This window comes from Fragaria vesca, linkage group LG6 (assembly GCF_000184155.1).
Source record: "Fragaria vesca subsp. vesca linkage group LG6, FraVesHawaii_1.0, whole genome shotgun sequence".
Lineage (NCBI taxonomy): Eukaryota > Viridiplantae > Streptophyta > Magnoliopsida > Rosales > Rosaceae > Fragaria > Fragaria vesca.
Window position 1 is genome coordinate 9,307,172 of NC_020496.1, and position 13,718 is coordinate 9,320,889.

A 13,718-nucleotide genomic window follows, 5' to 3' on the forward strand; every position below is an offset into this window, starting at 1 on the left:
GAAGGGTGCGTTGTACTCTTTTTCTCCTACGATCAAGGTTTAGTTTTTCTCCCACAGGGTTTTTGTGACTTGACGAGGTTTTTGACGAGGCAACAGATCAGCACCATCGGCATATCAGCGGGCGGCGACAAGGGGGAGTGTTCTAGGATATTCTCTATGTGTGCCTTGGCCTTATGCCAATAGGATATGTAGTTAGACTAGATCTATGTATTCATATCCTTACCATATTGGTATTGTGTAATTCCCTATATAAAGGGCTCCTATCAATGAATAAGATGATGATTCTCTTACTATCTCTTTGTCTCTACACTTTATTCTTCATATTTTTGACTTTTTTTTTTGTTAAAAATCGCAGTATTTAAACTATTAAGAGAAAACCGACGGGACAAAAAAATTCGACCGCCAAAAAAAAGAAGAAGAAGCGGGCACCGTCACGGCGGTAAGTAACGGTAGAGAGAAAAATGGGTGACACCCAGTGCAGGCTTCAACCCCCCACCTCTTCTCTTCTCTCTTTATAAATGAGACGCCCCCACACGACTCTGAAATTTCTCTCCTTCTTACTACTTCCCCCTAATCTCATCTCTCTCCCAAACAATTCCCAATCCTTCATCTTTTTTTGGACTGGCATAAATCCAAAAATTAATTTTTAGAGAAAATAAAAAAAATAAAAAGCTGGAATAGGTGAAAAGAAATATGGTAGTTGATGATATGCTGCAGATGAGCATCATGGTCTGCTATGGAGGTCCCTCTTGCTTCCGCTTCCCCGATGCTTATCCCAAAAGGTGATTCTCTTTCAAGATCCTCCCTTCCTGGGTCTTCGATTTTTTCGCTCTTTTCGGATAAATTTTTGTTCTTTTTTAATTTTATCTATATAAATCTTGTTGGGTTTAAAATTGGTTTTATGGATTTGATAGTTTTGATTCATTGTCTCCCACTTGGGTTTGGACGAATTCTTGAGATTCTTGAGCTGGGGTTGCATGTAGTGTTTCTATAGCGTTTTCGGAATCTCTTTCTCTCTTGCCATAGGTAGAGATTGAAGAGATCTTTCAGTCTTTCCATTTCGATATAAAATTTAGTTTGTTGGTTTTTGTTGTTTCTTGGAATTTTTATTTACTGGGGTTGTTGAATCTTGTTTTTATTTTATTGAATATTTTGATTGGAGTGTGAGTGGAATTTGTTATTTTGATTGATAAAATTAGGGTTTTGATGGAGGGGAGATACAGTGGGGATTGATATGATGATGAAGGTGTTTATAAGGTTACTTTGTTGAATTCGTTTTTCGGAAAAAAATGGCAATATTCAATCCACCAGCAACAGTAGTGATCATCATCCAGGAGTTGGAGTTTTTGTTGAGCTGAAATGGTTGATTCTCTGCTCACTGCCCTGTCAATGGAGAATAATCATCACCCTTCAACGCTCTTGTCAATGGATTCCAGTGCCTCCTCTCACGACGAATTGGATTTGGAAATGAATCGGCAGATCATACTTTCCCGTCCACCCGACATCAACTTGCCCCTGTCGGCCGAGCGCAGCCCGCCTCCCCCATCATGGAATTCGGAACCCTGTGATATTCTGGATGTGGGGCTTGGTCCGCAGGTTTACGAGACGGAGAGCTTGCTTGCGATCCCCAAGGTTGGGAGGAAATGTGCCAAGCGGATAGACAGCATATGGGGTGCCTGGTTTTTCTTCAGTTTCTACTTCAAGCCTGCATTGAATGAGAAGTCGAAGGCGAAGATTGTCCGGGACAGTAATGGCGTATCAGGGTTTGAGAAAAGTGATCTCAAGCTTGATGTTTTTATGGTTCAGCACGACATGGAGAATATGTACATGTGGGTTTTCAAGGAGAGGCCGGAGAATGCGTTGGGGAAGATGCAGCTGAGGAGTTACATGAATGGGCATTCCCGCCAAGGGGAGCGACCATTTCCATTTAGTGTTGACAAGGGTTTTGTTCGATCCCACAGGATGCAGCGGAAGCATTATAGGGGCCTTTCAAATCCGCAGTGTGTGCATGGGATTGAGCTTGTCCGGGCACCTAATCTCATGGTTCTTGATGATGATGAGCGCAAGAGGTGGATGGAGCTTACTGGAAGGGACATGAACTTCACGATCCCTATTGAAGCAGGTGATTTTAGCTCCTGGAGAAACCTTCCAAATACAGATTTTGAGCTGGAGAGGCCACCACCTCCGATAAAGACTGTGATAAACAATCACTCAAAGAAATTGCTGAATGGATCTGGATTAAACTTGTCTACACAGCCATCTAACAACAACCATTGCGAGGCAAATGGAAATGGTAATGGAAATGGTAATGGTAATGGAATGGACCTATCTCCTGTCAGTAGCAAGAGGAGGAAGGAGTTTTTCCCAACTGGGAATGATGATGACTGCTACTTGGGTGTTAATCCTCCTGATCGGGTCCCGGATATGGAAGTCAACCCAATTGAGTCGCAGTGGCTACATCAGTTCAGTGGTGTAATGAAGAACGTTTATGGGCCTGTTACAGCTGCAAAGACAATCTATGAGGATGATGTAGGTTATTTGATCATTATCAGCCTACCATTTGTGGATCTTCAGAGGGTAAAAGTTTCTTGGAGGAACACTCTCACTCATGGTATCATCAAGGTCTCTTGTATAAGCACATCTCGCATGCCATTCATCAAGAGACATGATCGTACTTTCAGGCTTACAGATCCTGCCTCTGAGCACTGTCCTCCTGGAGAGTTTGTTAGAGAAATCCCTCTCTCCACCCGCATTCCTGAAGATGCTAACATAGAAGCTTATTATGACGGGCCAGGATCAGTGCTTGAGATTATGGTTCCAAAACTCCGCGTTGGCCCAGAAGAACATGAAGTTCGTGTATGCCTTCGCCCTCACCTTGGGGGCAACGATCTTATGTTGACTTGAGATAGGCAATGATAGAGATTATAAGGTTTCTTGCTATGGTGGTGCTTCACTGTCCTACTAACTGTGTACCATATAGTATAAGTGTATTTTAGTTTTTCATGAAGGGAAAAGAATGCTGCCTCTCATATTTGTCATTGCAGTTTTTGCTCCCTTTTCTATGCATCTGTAGTTGACAGTCTGTTCTTGGCTTATATAAATTATTGTTCAGATTTGTTTCTTGAATACCTTGAATGTGAGGACTTTTGCTAGCTTATATTTATGCTCCTTTTAGTTGAACTCTAATATTGAAATGTCTTAGTTTTATTCTTGTTTGTTGGTTTTGCTTATCAGCACAGAACTAATTCATTCTTCTTACTCCATCATCCAAGTTGTATAGCTCAGCTTGCATTTCCTAGAGTGGTGTGAGCAGTCAACTTATTAGCAACTGGCAACTAATCTACAAAGTACAGTAGTATAGAATTAGTCAACATTGAGATAAAGTTATAAACTGTATAAACTATGTTATTAGAGTATAGTAGTTGGTCCTTTTTTGTAAAGAATTCTTTGAAGTCATTGTACAAATAGAGTAGTTGGCCGATTGAATAATGCAGCTGATTAAGACTTGCATTCCTGCGGTACTTTTTATTTTTTGCTATAATTGTGGATGAATTATGTCTATAAAGTCTTCTATGTTTGGAGCATATCTGCATCATATAAGACTTATAAGTTGTGGTTGCCTGTTGTCACCACCACCCAGCTTTTGATCAGTTGTATCTTTAAGTGGAAGGTCTTTGGGACTGTGGTGGGATTCTGAAAATTGAAAAGGCCACGCACCTCTTCACTCCTGTGTATGGCCAATGACTTATCATCTAATAATTAGAATATATATTGTGGTAGTCATAATCTGGATGGTAAATGTCAGATGACATGGATATTTAAGGAATGTGACAGGATAAGAATGTTTGATGCATTGGATATTCTCAGAAGATGTAGGTTCTGCCATCCATTGGTATAGCATCATATCAGATATGATACTTTCCTTATTGTTAAGCGTATGACATGAAAGTGGTTGGCAATGAAACTTGGTAGGCAAAATGTGGCATTGTCATACTTTTGATCTGCATGACTGCATCCAATATTCCAAAACTATTTCCTGTCGGAGGCGTTTGTTTGCCCGGATATGAAGCTTTATTTCCTATCTAGTGTTTGGACTTTCAGATATCAAGCAACCAGAAAACTTTTATCATGTCAGACCTTTATTTGAAATCTTGCTGAGAAGGTGTTATAATTTTTATCCAACTGGATTTGATCAAAACACTCAAGAAAACACTGCCCATCCAATTCTACGCGTTCATGTTGGTTCATTGTAGAAGAAGACTTGCCTCCTCTTCAATCAATCACCCCTCCTTAAAAATCAGAATCCTCATCCATCCAGTTCTACCCATCCAATTCTACGTTGTCGTTTTTATCAATTACGGTCTCGGATCTGCAGCAAAACCGCCTTGGGTCTTGATCGTCTTCTTCAATGAGATCTACTTCGGTGTCGTCATATTCGGTGGTGATGCAAGACGGCAGATGCAGAAAGCCAAGACCGCCATGAGGGAGGGGCCAACTTAAGCCACCATGGCTCGAACTCGTTGAGAGTGAAGGTCGTAGATGCAGAGGATGAAGATGACATGAGGAATTTCCGTTTGATTGAGTTGAAGAAGATGGATATTGAATAGAGATCTGCTTCTTTTACTTATCTGTTCCCGTTCTAATCCTTCAAACCAAACAAATGAATCCAATCTTATCCTAATCTAATCTTATTACTATCCTAATTCAATCTTATCCTAGTTACCAAACGTGTCCATCAGGTCAAAGATTTTGATTCATAGCACTTGACAACCATAGTTTAGCAGAAAGATTAGATTTACTAGTATATCATCTCTGTGGCTTTCTTCACTCGAACAAGAAGGTGATTGTTTCTGAAGTGTTAACAAAAACATATATCGATACAGGTGAAGATATGATAGCGTGATTCTTATTCAAACATTTCTACACGAGTTGAGCAAACAAGTACAACACTTGTTTTACAAGAACCTGGATTCAAAGACCTAATAAGAGAACAAACGCACAGCATTCTGATAACTTGCCTCAGCAACTTCCTCCTTGTCCATCTCTAACAAAGATGCAACATAAACCAGCACATTGTGAATAGTTGCCGGATGGTTCAGCGATGCATCACCTTCAACCGGCTGCAGAGGCGGCTCCGATTCTTCTTGAGACTTCGGCAATGCATCAGGCGCATCCGTCTCCAGTAAAATCCTATCAAATGGCACTGCCTTCACCATCCTCTTGGCCTTGCTTGTTTTCATGGACATAAGAAACCCCGAAAACGAAAAGTAACCACCCAGATTGGCAAACTCAGGAACCATCTCAGCAGAACCAAGGTAAGAATGAAATAAAAACCCCTCAGGAAACGGCCCCAAAGATTTCATTATCTCAAGAAGATCGCCGAAAGCAAGAACACAGTGGATCGATGCCGGTCTCTTTAACTCCTTGGCGAGTTCGAGTTGTTGCCGGAACACATGAACCTGATCGGTGAAATCACCCATCTTCTTCCCTTTGTCCAATCCAATCTCGCCGACTGCGGCAGAGGGTGTGGAGGCAAAGCTTTGTTTGAGGGTGTTGAGCCAATTGGGTGTTCTGTCTGCAACGTACCAAGGGTGGAGACCGAAGCAGGGGACTATGTGAGGATGATGAGACTCGCCCATCTGCTTCACCAAAGGCCAGTCTAGCTCGGAGACCCCGTTAACGGCGAAGCGAACCACGCCGGAATCGATGGCGGAAGCAATCAATTGGGGTGCCTTGTGGAAGATTCTTGGGTCTTGAAGATGACAGTGAGCGTCAAACAACTTCATGTTTCTGCGCTCAAACACAAACTGAGGTCCAATACTCTCTTCTATTGTTTCTTTTTGTTTTTGCCTTCATGATTCAAAGTGTGCGTGTGGATATTCCACAAGGAAAAAAAATCTATGTAATAGTTGACAGAACATAGTTGACTAGGCAGCTTACCCGCGCTTTGCACAGAGAGAGAGAGTTTTCGGAAAACAGGAGCAAAACTGTAATTTTGAGGGTGATGGTAGAATTGTAATTATGATGCCAATGTGGGCATAATCGTTATTTTCAGAGAGCGGGGGGCAAAAATGTAATTCAGTGGGTGATGACATGACTGTAATTATGATGTAAATGAGGACAGAATCGTCATTACAGAAAAACGGAGGGCAAAACTGTAATTTAAAAAGTAATAACATGACTATAATTATGACGTAAGTGAGGGCATGACTGTAATTCTGCAAATACGATGGCAAATTAGTAAATAAAAGTAAAAACATGACAGATTGATCAATTTCAAGAAAACCTTATGAACAGTGATTCTGCAGGTACAATGGCAAATTAGTAAATAAAAGTAAAAGCATGACAGATTGGTCAATTTCAAGAAAGCCTTATGAACGGTGATGGAGGCTGTACGCATTTTAGTATAGAGTAAATAACAAAAACACAAATATTGTTTTTTCTTTTTTAGGATGTAAGAACATTTTAGTTCAACTATGAAGAACAATGAGAAAATATAAATTTTAATGAAACATGAGAGATTAAAAACTATCTACCTACAAATCTAAAACTTAAGGAATGTGGCAAACAATGCCCACAAAAGGGTTTACAATCGAGCCTATCCAAAGACTGCCACGAAATTGTTGAGCTTGACTAATTGGATTAAGCCCATCTATGGCTTCCATAAAGTTCCCGTTGGTGTCGAATTTGGCTGCTTTACCTCTTCCGCCACTATTCTCTGCAACCCAAAACTCTCCGTTTATGTTTCTCCTAATATTGTCAGGATAGCCTTGTGTTGTTGTAAATATCTCGCTTTGACCTACTCTAGGTCCTCGAACCCAATACCTTAAAATGTTTTTGCTTGTAGTTTGGGATACAAGCACGAAATTACCATCTAGGCTTGTAGCTACACCATTTGCAAAAGGTAAACCACTTAGTAGTAATTCAACTGTCTTTAATCCTGGATTATATCGCATTAGTCTTCCAGTTCTATCGCTAGTGTCGAATATTGACTCTCATTGCCGTCTTTGATAAATTGTGCTGGAATCTGTGAAATACACCATTCCGGTTTGTGGATTAATATCCACATCATTTGTAAACCTGAAAGGGGTTCCATTTACTTCAGTTGCAAGCGTTTGTGCAACGCCGCCGTTAGGCCCCGTCTTTAAGAGGCCGAAATAGGCATCGGCTATATAAAGCTCACATGTTTTTAGGTCAAACCTAAGGCCTAGAGGTCTCCCACAAATTGGTTCATTGTCTTTATTGGTAGAACCGTCACACAATCCTCTCGGCCTAGATGGGGAAGTTGTGGCAAACTCGCTCCATCCATATTGGCTCCCTAGCCATTTGAAGATCCTTCCATCGGCAACCCCTGCATAGACTGCTCCGCTACAATCAAACGCCACACTCTCCGGGCCAACTACTGGTACTGGAATCTCATGGTGTTCAAAACCACCAAGTGAAAGACCTTCTGCTTGAGAAATAGATGAGGCTATTGTTAGCAAAAAGAATAAAGAGATACGGACGAAAAATTGATCTTGCACTCGTGACTGAATCTTTAAATTTGTTGTTGTGATTTGTGCATGAAAGATTTAGTATTTATAGGTGTATTTTCAAACTTGATCCAACCAGAACAAGAAAACTATTCAAGCTGGTGAACGGATTCCAGAACAACTGACCAAATCCAAGTCGGATACCTATGAAGGACTTGTATAATTGACAAGGGGATACCCATTTGATTATCCGAATAGATTATGGCTTTCTATGAAGGACTTGTATAATTGACCTTAAGCAATTTTAAGTTCTACTTATATTGGGATTGGTCTGTAGATTGTTATCCTAATAAGTGAAGTTTTTTACTTCGATCCAATTCTCATTTTGGTGAGAAAAAATATAAAAATATATATCATTTATAAATGATAAAACAACTCTTTTTTCTTTTTTTTTAATACTAAAACAACTCGTGTTCAAAGCACTCTTCATCGAAAAAAAGAACACAATAACAAAGATGCCAGCTCTGCTCTTTCGGAGAGATTTGATAACAGTATATATATAAGATCTCAACAAAAACAAAATCGTCTTCACTGTCAAACTGCATTTGTGTACCAGAAAGAGAAAATGATCAACCAAAGAATAAAAGGAAGATAGAGTAAAAATTACCGAATAGTTGAAAAATATTATAATAAAGGCCCCAAGCAAATTGCCAGGGGAAAATAACAAAGGGCCTATAAGTTCCGCAAAATTAAAACCGAAAGCTCTGGTAAAAGATCAGAGCAAAATCCAAAATAAAAGCAATAAAAATTGTTCACCAGACCGCCTACTTAATAAACCAAAAACCAAAACAGCCACCCACGGGCTTCAATCATTTTGCTTAGTCGACCTCCTCAATCTTGGGCCCTGCACCGCCACTTCCAGCTGGAACATCATCATCAACTGGGCCGGCACCATCAGGCCCAGAACCCTGGTACATCTTGGCGATGATTGGGTTGCAGATGCTCTCCAACTCCTTCATCTTGTCTTCAAACTCATCAGCCTCGGCGAGTTGGTTGCTGTCTAGCCACTGGATGGCAGCCTCAATGGCATCCTCAATCTTCTTCTTGTCGGCCCCTGGGAGCTTCTCGCCGATCTTCTCATCCTTGATGGTGTTCCTCATGTTGTAGGCGTAGTTCTCCAAAGCGTTCTTGGCCTCAACCTTCTTCTTGTGCTCTTCATCCTCAGACTTGTACTTCTCTGCCTCTTGAACCATCTTTTCAATCTCCTCCTTTGAGAGCCTGCCCTTGTCATTGGTGATGGTGATCTTGTTCTTTTGACCGGTGGTCTTGTCCTCTGCTGACACATTCAAGATACCATTGGCGTCAATGTCAAAACACACTGTGATCTGGGGCACACCTCTGGGAGCTGGGGGAATTCCAGAGAGCTCAAACTTTCCGAGCAAGTTGTTGTCCCTGGTTCTGGTTCTTTCTCCTTCATAGACCTGGATGAGCACACCAGGCTGGTTGTCAGAGTACGTAGAGAAGACTTGTTCCTTCTTTGTTGGGATGGTTGTATTTCTGGGGATCAAGACGGTCATGACACCTCCGGCAGTTTCCAAACCAAGAGATAGAGGGGTAACATCCAACAGAAGAAGGTCCTGGACCTTCTCATTGCCCTCACCACTGAGAATTGCAGCCTGAACTGCAGCACCATAGGCAACGGCCTCATCGGGGTTGATGCTCTTGCAGAGCTCCTTGCCATTGAAGAAATCCTGGAGGAGTTGTTGAACCTTGGGAATACGGGTGGATCCACCAACAAGCACAACATCATGGACTGTGCTCTTGTCCATCTTGGCATCCCTCAAACACTTCTCTACTGGCTCCATACACTTTCTGAACAAGTCCATGTTGAGCTCCTCAAATCTGGCACGGGTGATGGTTGAGTAGAAGTCAATACCCTCATACAAGGAGTCGATTTCAATGGTGGTCTGGGCAGTGGATGAGAGGGTCCTCTTCGCCCTTTCACATGATGTCCTCAATCTCCTAAGAGCCCTGGGGTTGCCGCTGATATCCTTCTTGTTCTTTCTCTTGAATTCCTGAACAAAGTGGTTCACCATTCTGTTGTCAAAGTCCTCACCACCAAGATGGGTGTCACCAGCTGTGGCCTTAACCTCAAAGATACCCTCTTCAATGGTAAGAAGAGAGACATCAAAGGTACCACCTCCAAGGTCAAAGATCAACACATTCTTCTCACCAACACTGGTGGCCTTCTTGTCAAGACCATAGGCAATGGCAGCTGCTGTAGGTTCATTGATAATACGCAAGACATTGATACCAGCAATGACTCCAGCATCCTTGGTGGCCTGACGCTGAGAATCGTTGAAGTAAGCAGGCACTGTGACCACTGCGTTCTTGATGGTGGCACCAAGGTACGCCTCGGCAATCTCACGCATCTTGATGAGGACCATGGAGGATATCTCCTCAGCAGCAAACTGCTTCTCCTCTCCCTTGTATTGAACTCCAATCATGGGCTTCTCAGCTGGGCCAGAGGTGACCTTGAATGGCCACAACTTCATGTCACCCTGAACTGAGGCATCAGTGAATCTGCGACCAATCAAACGCTTGGCATCTGCAACAATAGAGAATCAATAAGCATATGGCCATGATATAACAATTGCAAGTTACATAAAGCAGTAGCTAGATTAGATCTGAAACCAGAATACTCAGGTTCACTTTTAAGCCTAATGATTCTATATTGGTTGATTTTACTTATAGTAAAAACACTAATCAAAATCAAATTAACATCTACTTCAGCAACTGATTTTACAAACATTCACTACAATGACAAGCACAAATCACAATTAGCTATCGGCAGAGTACTCTGTTCTTATTCAAGACTGCAAGTACAACATTAACCTGATTTCACAATTTAGCCATTGAGCATCAATTCAACAAAGCAAGTTCATTTTTTAATAATCAATTGACCATTCCACTTAATTTCAGTCCGTATAATGAACAAAGAACCAATCGATTTTCTGCTCTGCTAAAGAAATTTCAAAATTCAGAGTACTAAGTACAGTAGATCTAAACTAATTTCAAATTCAAAATCCAAATCAACATCAGAGCTATAGATTCAATCATGTTTCAATAGTCAAAAACAGCACTAAAATTTCAAAAATATAATCAGCACAGATCTACAAAACTACTACATCATACAGTATAGCACAGCCAAATTTCCAGCATACAAACTTCAATACAAGATCCAAGATCTACTAAGAACAAGCATACAGATCTACTAAGCTGAAACCAAAACACTAAACGAATCTGAGATCTTACCAAAAACAGTGTTGATTGGGTTCATGGCCACCTGGTTCTTAGCGGCATCTCCGATCAACCTCTCGGTGTCGGTGAAAGCCACATACGACGGCGTGGTCCTGTTCCCCTGGTCATTGGCGATGATCTCAACACGGTCGTGTTGCCATACGCCGACGCAAGAGTAGGTGGTGCCGAGATCGATTCCGATGGCCGGTCCCTCTCCTTTGCCGGCCATTTTAAGTCGACGAAGAAATTGACAAAGGAAAAAAGGGCGGCGGGCGTTGAAGAGAGAGAGAGAATGGAGGCTGCTAGGGTTTGGTTTAAGAGAGGAGGAGAGAGAGAATGTGGGTGGGGTTTATATAGGGGTCAGTGGGGGCTTGGAATTCCAGAATGTTCGAACCCTATAAGGGCGGAGGCTGTGGGATCCTTGGATTTAGCGGACGGTTTGGATGGTGTCCACGTTGCTTAAGGGGTTGTTGAGTTTGATTCCTCCTCCTCCAATCCGCGCTGGCGTCAATGACCTAGTGGGCTTTTCTTTTCTCGGCACTTTCCCGCCGCGTTGAGAGAGGCCCACTCTGCTTCTATGGTCTGACTCGTGGTGATGTGACGATATTTACATGTTTTCAAATTCAAAACTTTGAGATCAATTAGAGAAAGAAGCTTCGTTATTCAAAAAAAAAAATAGAGAAAGAAGCTTCAATACAATTGGAAACAAACAATCCAAAAGGTTTGCATGCGTTTTTGTTTTTCCTAGATTTCTAAAAAAATTAGGAAAAATAACGGCAATAATGTTACTTTCTTTATTTTTTCATAATTGTAAAATATGTGAAGAAATGAAAATTCTTGGTATGTCAGACGTGGTAGTAATCTTCTCACGGATGTTATAGATAGTAGTTCAGTTATTGCAATGATGATTTGAATCATGATCACCTCAGCGGTGAAAACATACAATTTATTTAAAAAATGATCAATGAAGTTTTCCATGTATGTAAATCCTGAATAGGATTAAGAATTATGTAGATTTATAGTATGATGATTAGGTTCTTTAAAAGGAAGTTATTATTATATTCTGATTTCATATATTTTGATGTATCCGGTGTGCAGTGTGCACAATGAAAGGTAGGCTTTTGGTATTCTCTTAAGATATTACGAATGCCCTCTTAAGCTCTATCACGGTAAATAAGCTTAAACTATCACAAAGAGAACTTCTCCAAGCGTGTCCATATGGCTCGATTCATACCTAATGACTCATGAGTAGGGCACACGAGTTAGCCTTGCTTTAGCTCATTAGCCCCAACGGTGATGCAGTACGTTGGTAGGCACCTTCGAGGATATCTCATTTGCGGGGTACGGTTGTCCTTAATTTGTCATTACTTAAACTAGGCTTGACATTTTAGCCCAATACGCGTTAACCGCCTGCTAAGAAACCCGTCCATTTCCGCCCTGTTAAAGTCCTACACTAACGAGACGGAAATTGGTTACCCAACGAAACCCATATAACCCGCTAAAAGGAAGAAAAAAAAAACTATCATTAAGCCCGCTAGAGATTGTTCTTTAAGAAAATAAAAAGGAAAAAGAATCACCTCCAGTAAAAACACTCACGCCTGGTGGTTGGCCAGGACCCCGTTCGTGTGGCTGGAGGAATTGAGCTTGGTGGTGTCGCTGGCCTTGAAGGAGTTCACGTTAGAGACGAGCTCGATGGATGTAGAATCGATAGGAGCGACGAGACTGCTAACTACAACGAGGCGCAGAGCTTTCAAATTCGGACCTAGATGTCTTGATACGAGTTTTAGTGGCTAGTCATGACTAGGTAGGAGCGAACCCAACAGATTCAACCCTGTATAACATGTTATCTTAACGGGTTACAACAAATTGAGCATGTTAAGACCGCGAACTTGTTAAAATCGTCCGTAACCCGACCGTGACCACCATTTGTCAGGTTTAGCTGAAACTGTAAAATACAAAAAGACACATAAAGTCTAAACCTCATGGTAAAAGATAACATCATAAGTATTGTGACATTACTCGTTGTGTACATGAGTAAGGTGACTTAATATTGATATAGTCGAGTCGTAAGAGCAAGTCCACCCCATGCCCTTTTAAAGACCCAGGCTTTCATCCACGTCAGCCTCATGACCCAGCCATGAAAAACCAAAATAAAAAAAAATAGTAAACTACATATTAGTTACTGACCAAATTTCAGTTTACAAATACATCATTTACACAATATTTTATACATTTAAGGACAAATATTAACAAATTAGGACAAACTAATATCCATATGCCATCTGTCACTATAATTTTACCAGAATACCCTTCACTACATATCAACTGCTACTGTTAACGAGTAGCACAGTAGCACACTGCCGACTAGCATAGTAGCACATTGGGTGCTACTGCCAAGGTGCTACTGCCAAGTAGCACAGTAGCACCCGATAAAAAGGTGCTATTGTAATTTTTCTTAGGCAATTCTCCGGAATCAAACAAAGCTGCTATTGTCGACTCTGATGTTAGCGCGCTGCTACTGTCGACTTTGATGCTAGCGCGCTGCTACTGCCCACTCTGATGATAGCGCTGCTGCTACTGTATGTATCACTGCTAATGAATTTTAAAACTGCATCTACCACAACAAGCAATGGTTTAACCCGATAAACAAACCTCATTCATATATGAAATCACTTACTAATCAACACAAACCCAAACCAATCAACCTCATTTATATCACTGCTACTGAGTGAGACGAATGAGAGACACTGAAGAAATAGATCACCAAGCATCTCATACCAACTGAAGATCAAATCCATGAACATCTCATACAATTTGAAGATCAAATCACCTTCAAACTCAAACTAAAGACTTGACCGGATCATGACAAGGTGCTAACCTATGAATATGACGACCAGATCATATCACCTTCAAATTCAAAGTACAGACTACTGCTACTGCCATGTA

The 13,718-nt window shown here is 41.2% G+C and overlaps 4 protein-coding genes across 5 annotated transcripts; 1 reads left to right on the forward strand and 3 right to left on the reverse strand.

The window, feature by feature from the left end:
* Nucleotides 1-570: 570 nt before the first annotated feature.
* Nucleotides 571-3,156, forward strand: LOC101291934. 2 transcript variants are annotated; one of them, XM_004302685.1, is made up of 2 exons: nt 571-782; nt 1,200-3,156. In XM_004302685.1, exon 2 carries the CDS (start codon nt 1,360-1,362, stop codon nt 2,902-2,904), a length of 1,545 nt encoding a protein of 514 aa, XP_004302733.1. In that variant the 5' UTR covers nt 571-782; nt 1,200-1,359; the 3' UTR covers nt 2,905-3,156. The 2 variants fall into 2 exon arrangements, with proteins under 2 accessions (XP_004302733.1, XP_004302734.1); XM_004302686.1 differs by lacking the exon at nt 571-782 and having other exon boundaries at nt 890-3,156.
* Nucleotides 3,157-4,882: 1,726 nt separating this feature from the next.
* Nucleotides 4,883-5,881, reverse strand: LOC101303241 (uncharacterized deoxyribonuclease YabD-like). The gene has a single exon (XM_004302723.1). The coding sequence runs from the start codon at nt 5,784-5,786 to the stop codon at nt 4,980-4,982; it is 807 nt and encodes a 268-aa protein (XP_004302771.1). The 5' UTR covers nt 5,787-5,881; the 3' UTR covers nt 4,883-4,979.
* Nucleotides 5,882-6,995: 1,114 nt separating this feature from the next.
* LOC101292529 (strictosidine synthase-like) lies at nt 6,996-7,714 on the reverse strand. Its single transcript, XM_004305164.1, has 2 exons — nt 7,711-7,714; nt 6,996-7,471 (listed from the first exon to the last, which is right to left on the reverse strand). The coding sequence occupies exons 1-2, from the start codon at nt 7,712-7,714 to the stop codon at nt 6,996-6,998; spliced, it is 480 nt and encodes a 159-aa protein (XP_004305212.1).
* A 400-nt stretch (nt 7,715-8,114) lies between these two features.
* Nucleotides 8,115-11,075, reverse strand: LOC101311491 (probable mediator of RNA polymerase II transcription subunit 37e-like). Its single transcript, XM_004302667.1, has 2 exons — nt 10,788-11,075; nt 8,115-10,080 (listed from the first exon to the last, which is right to left on the reverse strand). Exons 1-2 carry the CDS (start codon nt 10,999-11,001, stop codon nt 8,351-8,353), a joined length of 1,944 nt encoding a protein of 647 aa, XP_004302715.1. The 5' UTR covers nt 11,002-11,075; the 3' UTR covers nt 8,115-8,350.
* Nucleotides 11,076-13,718: the final 2,643 nt, after the last annotated feature.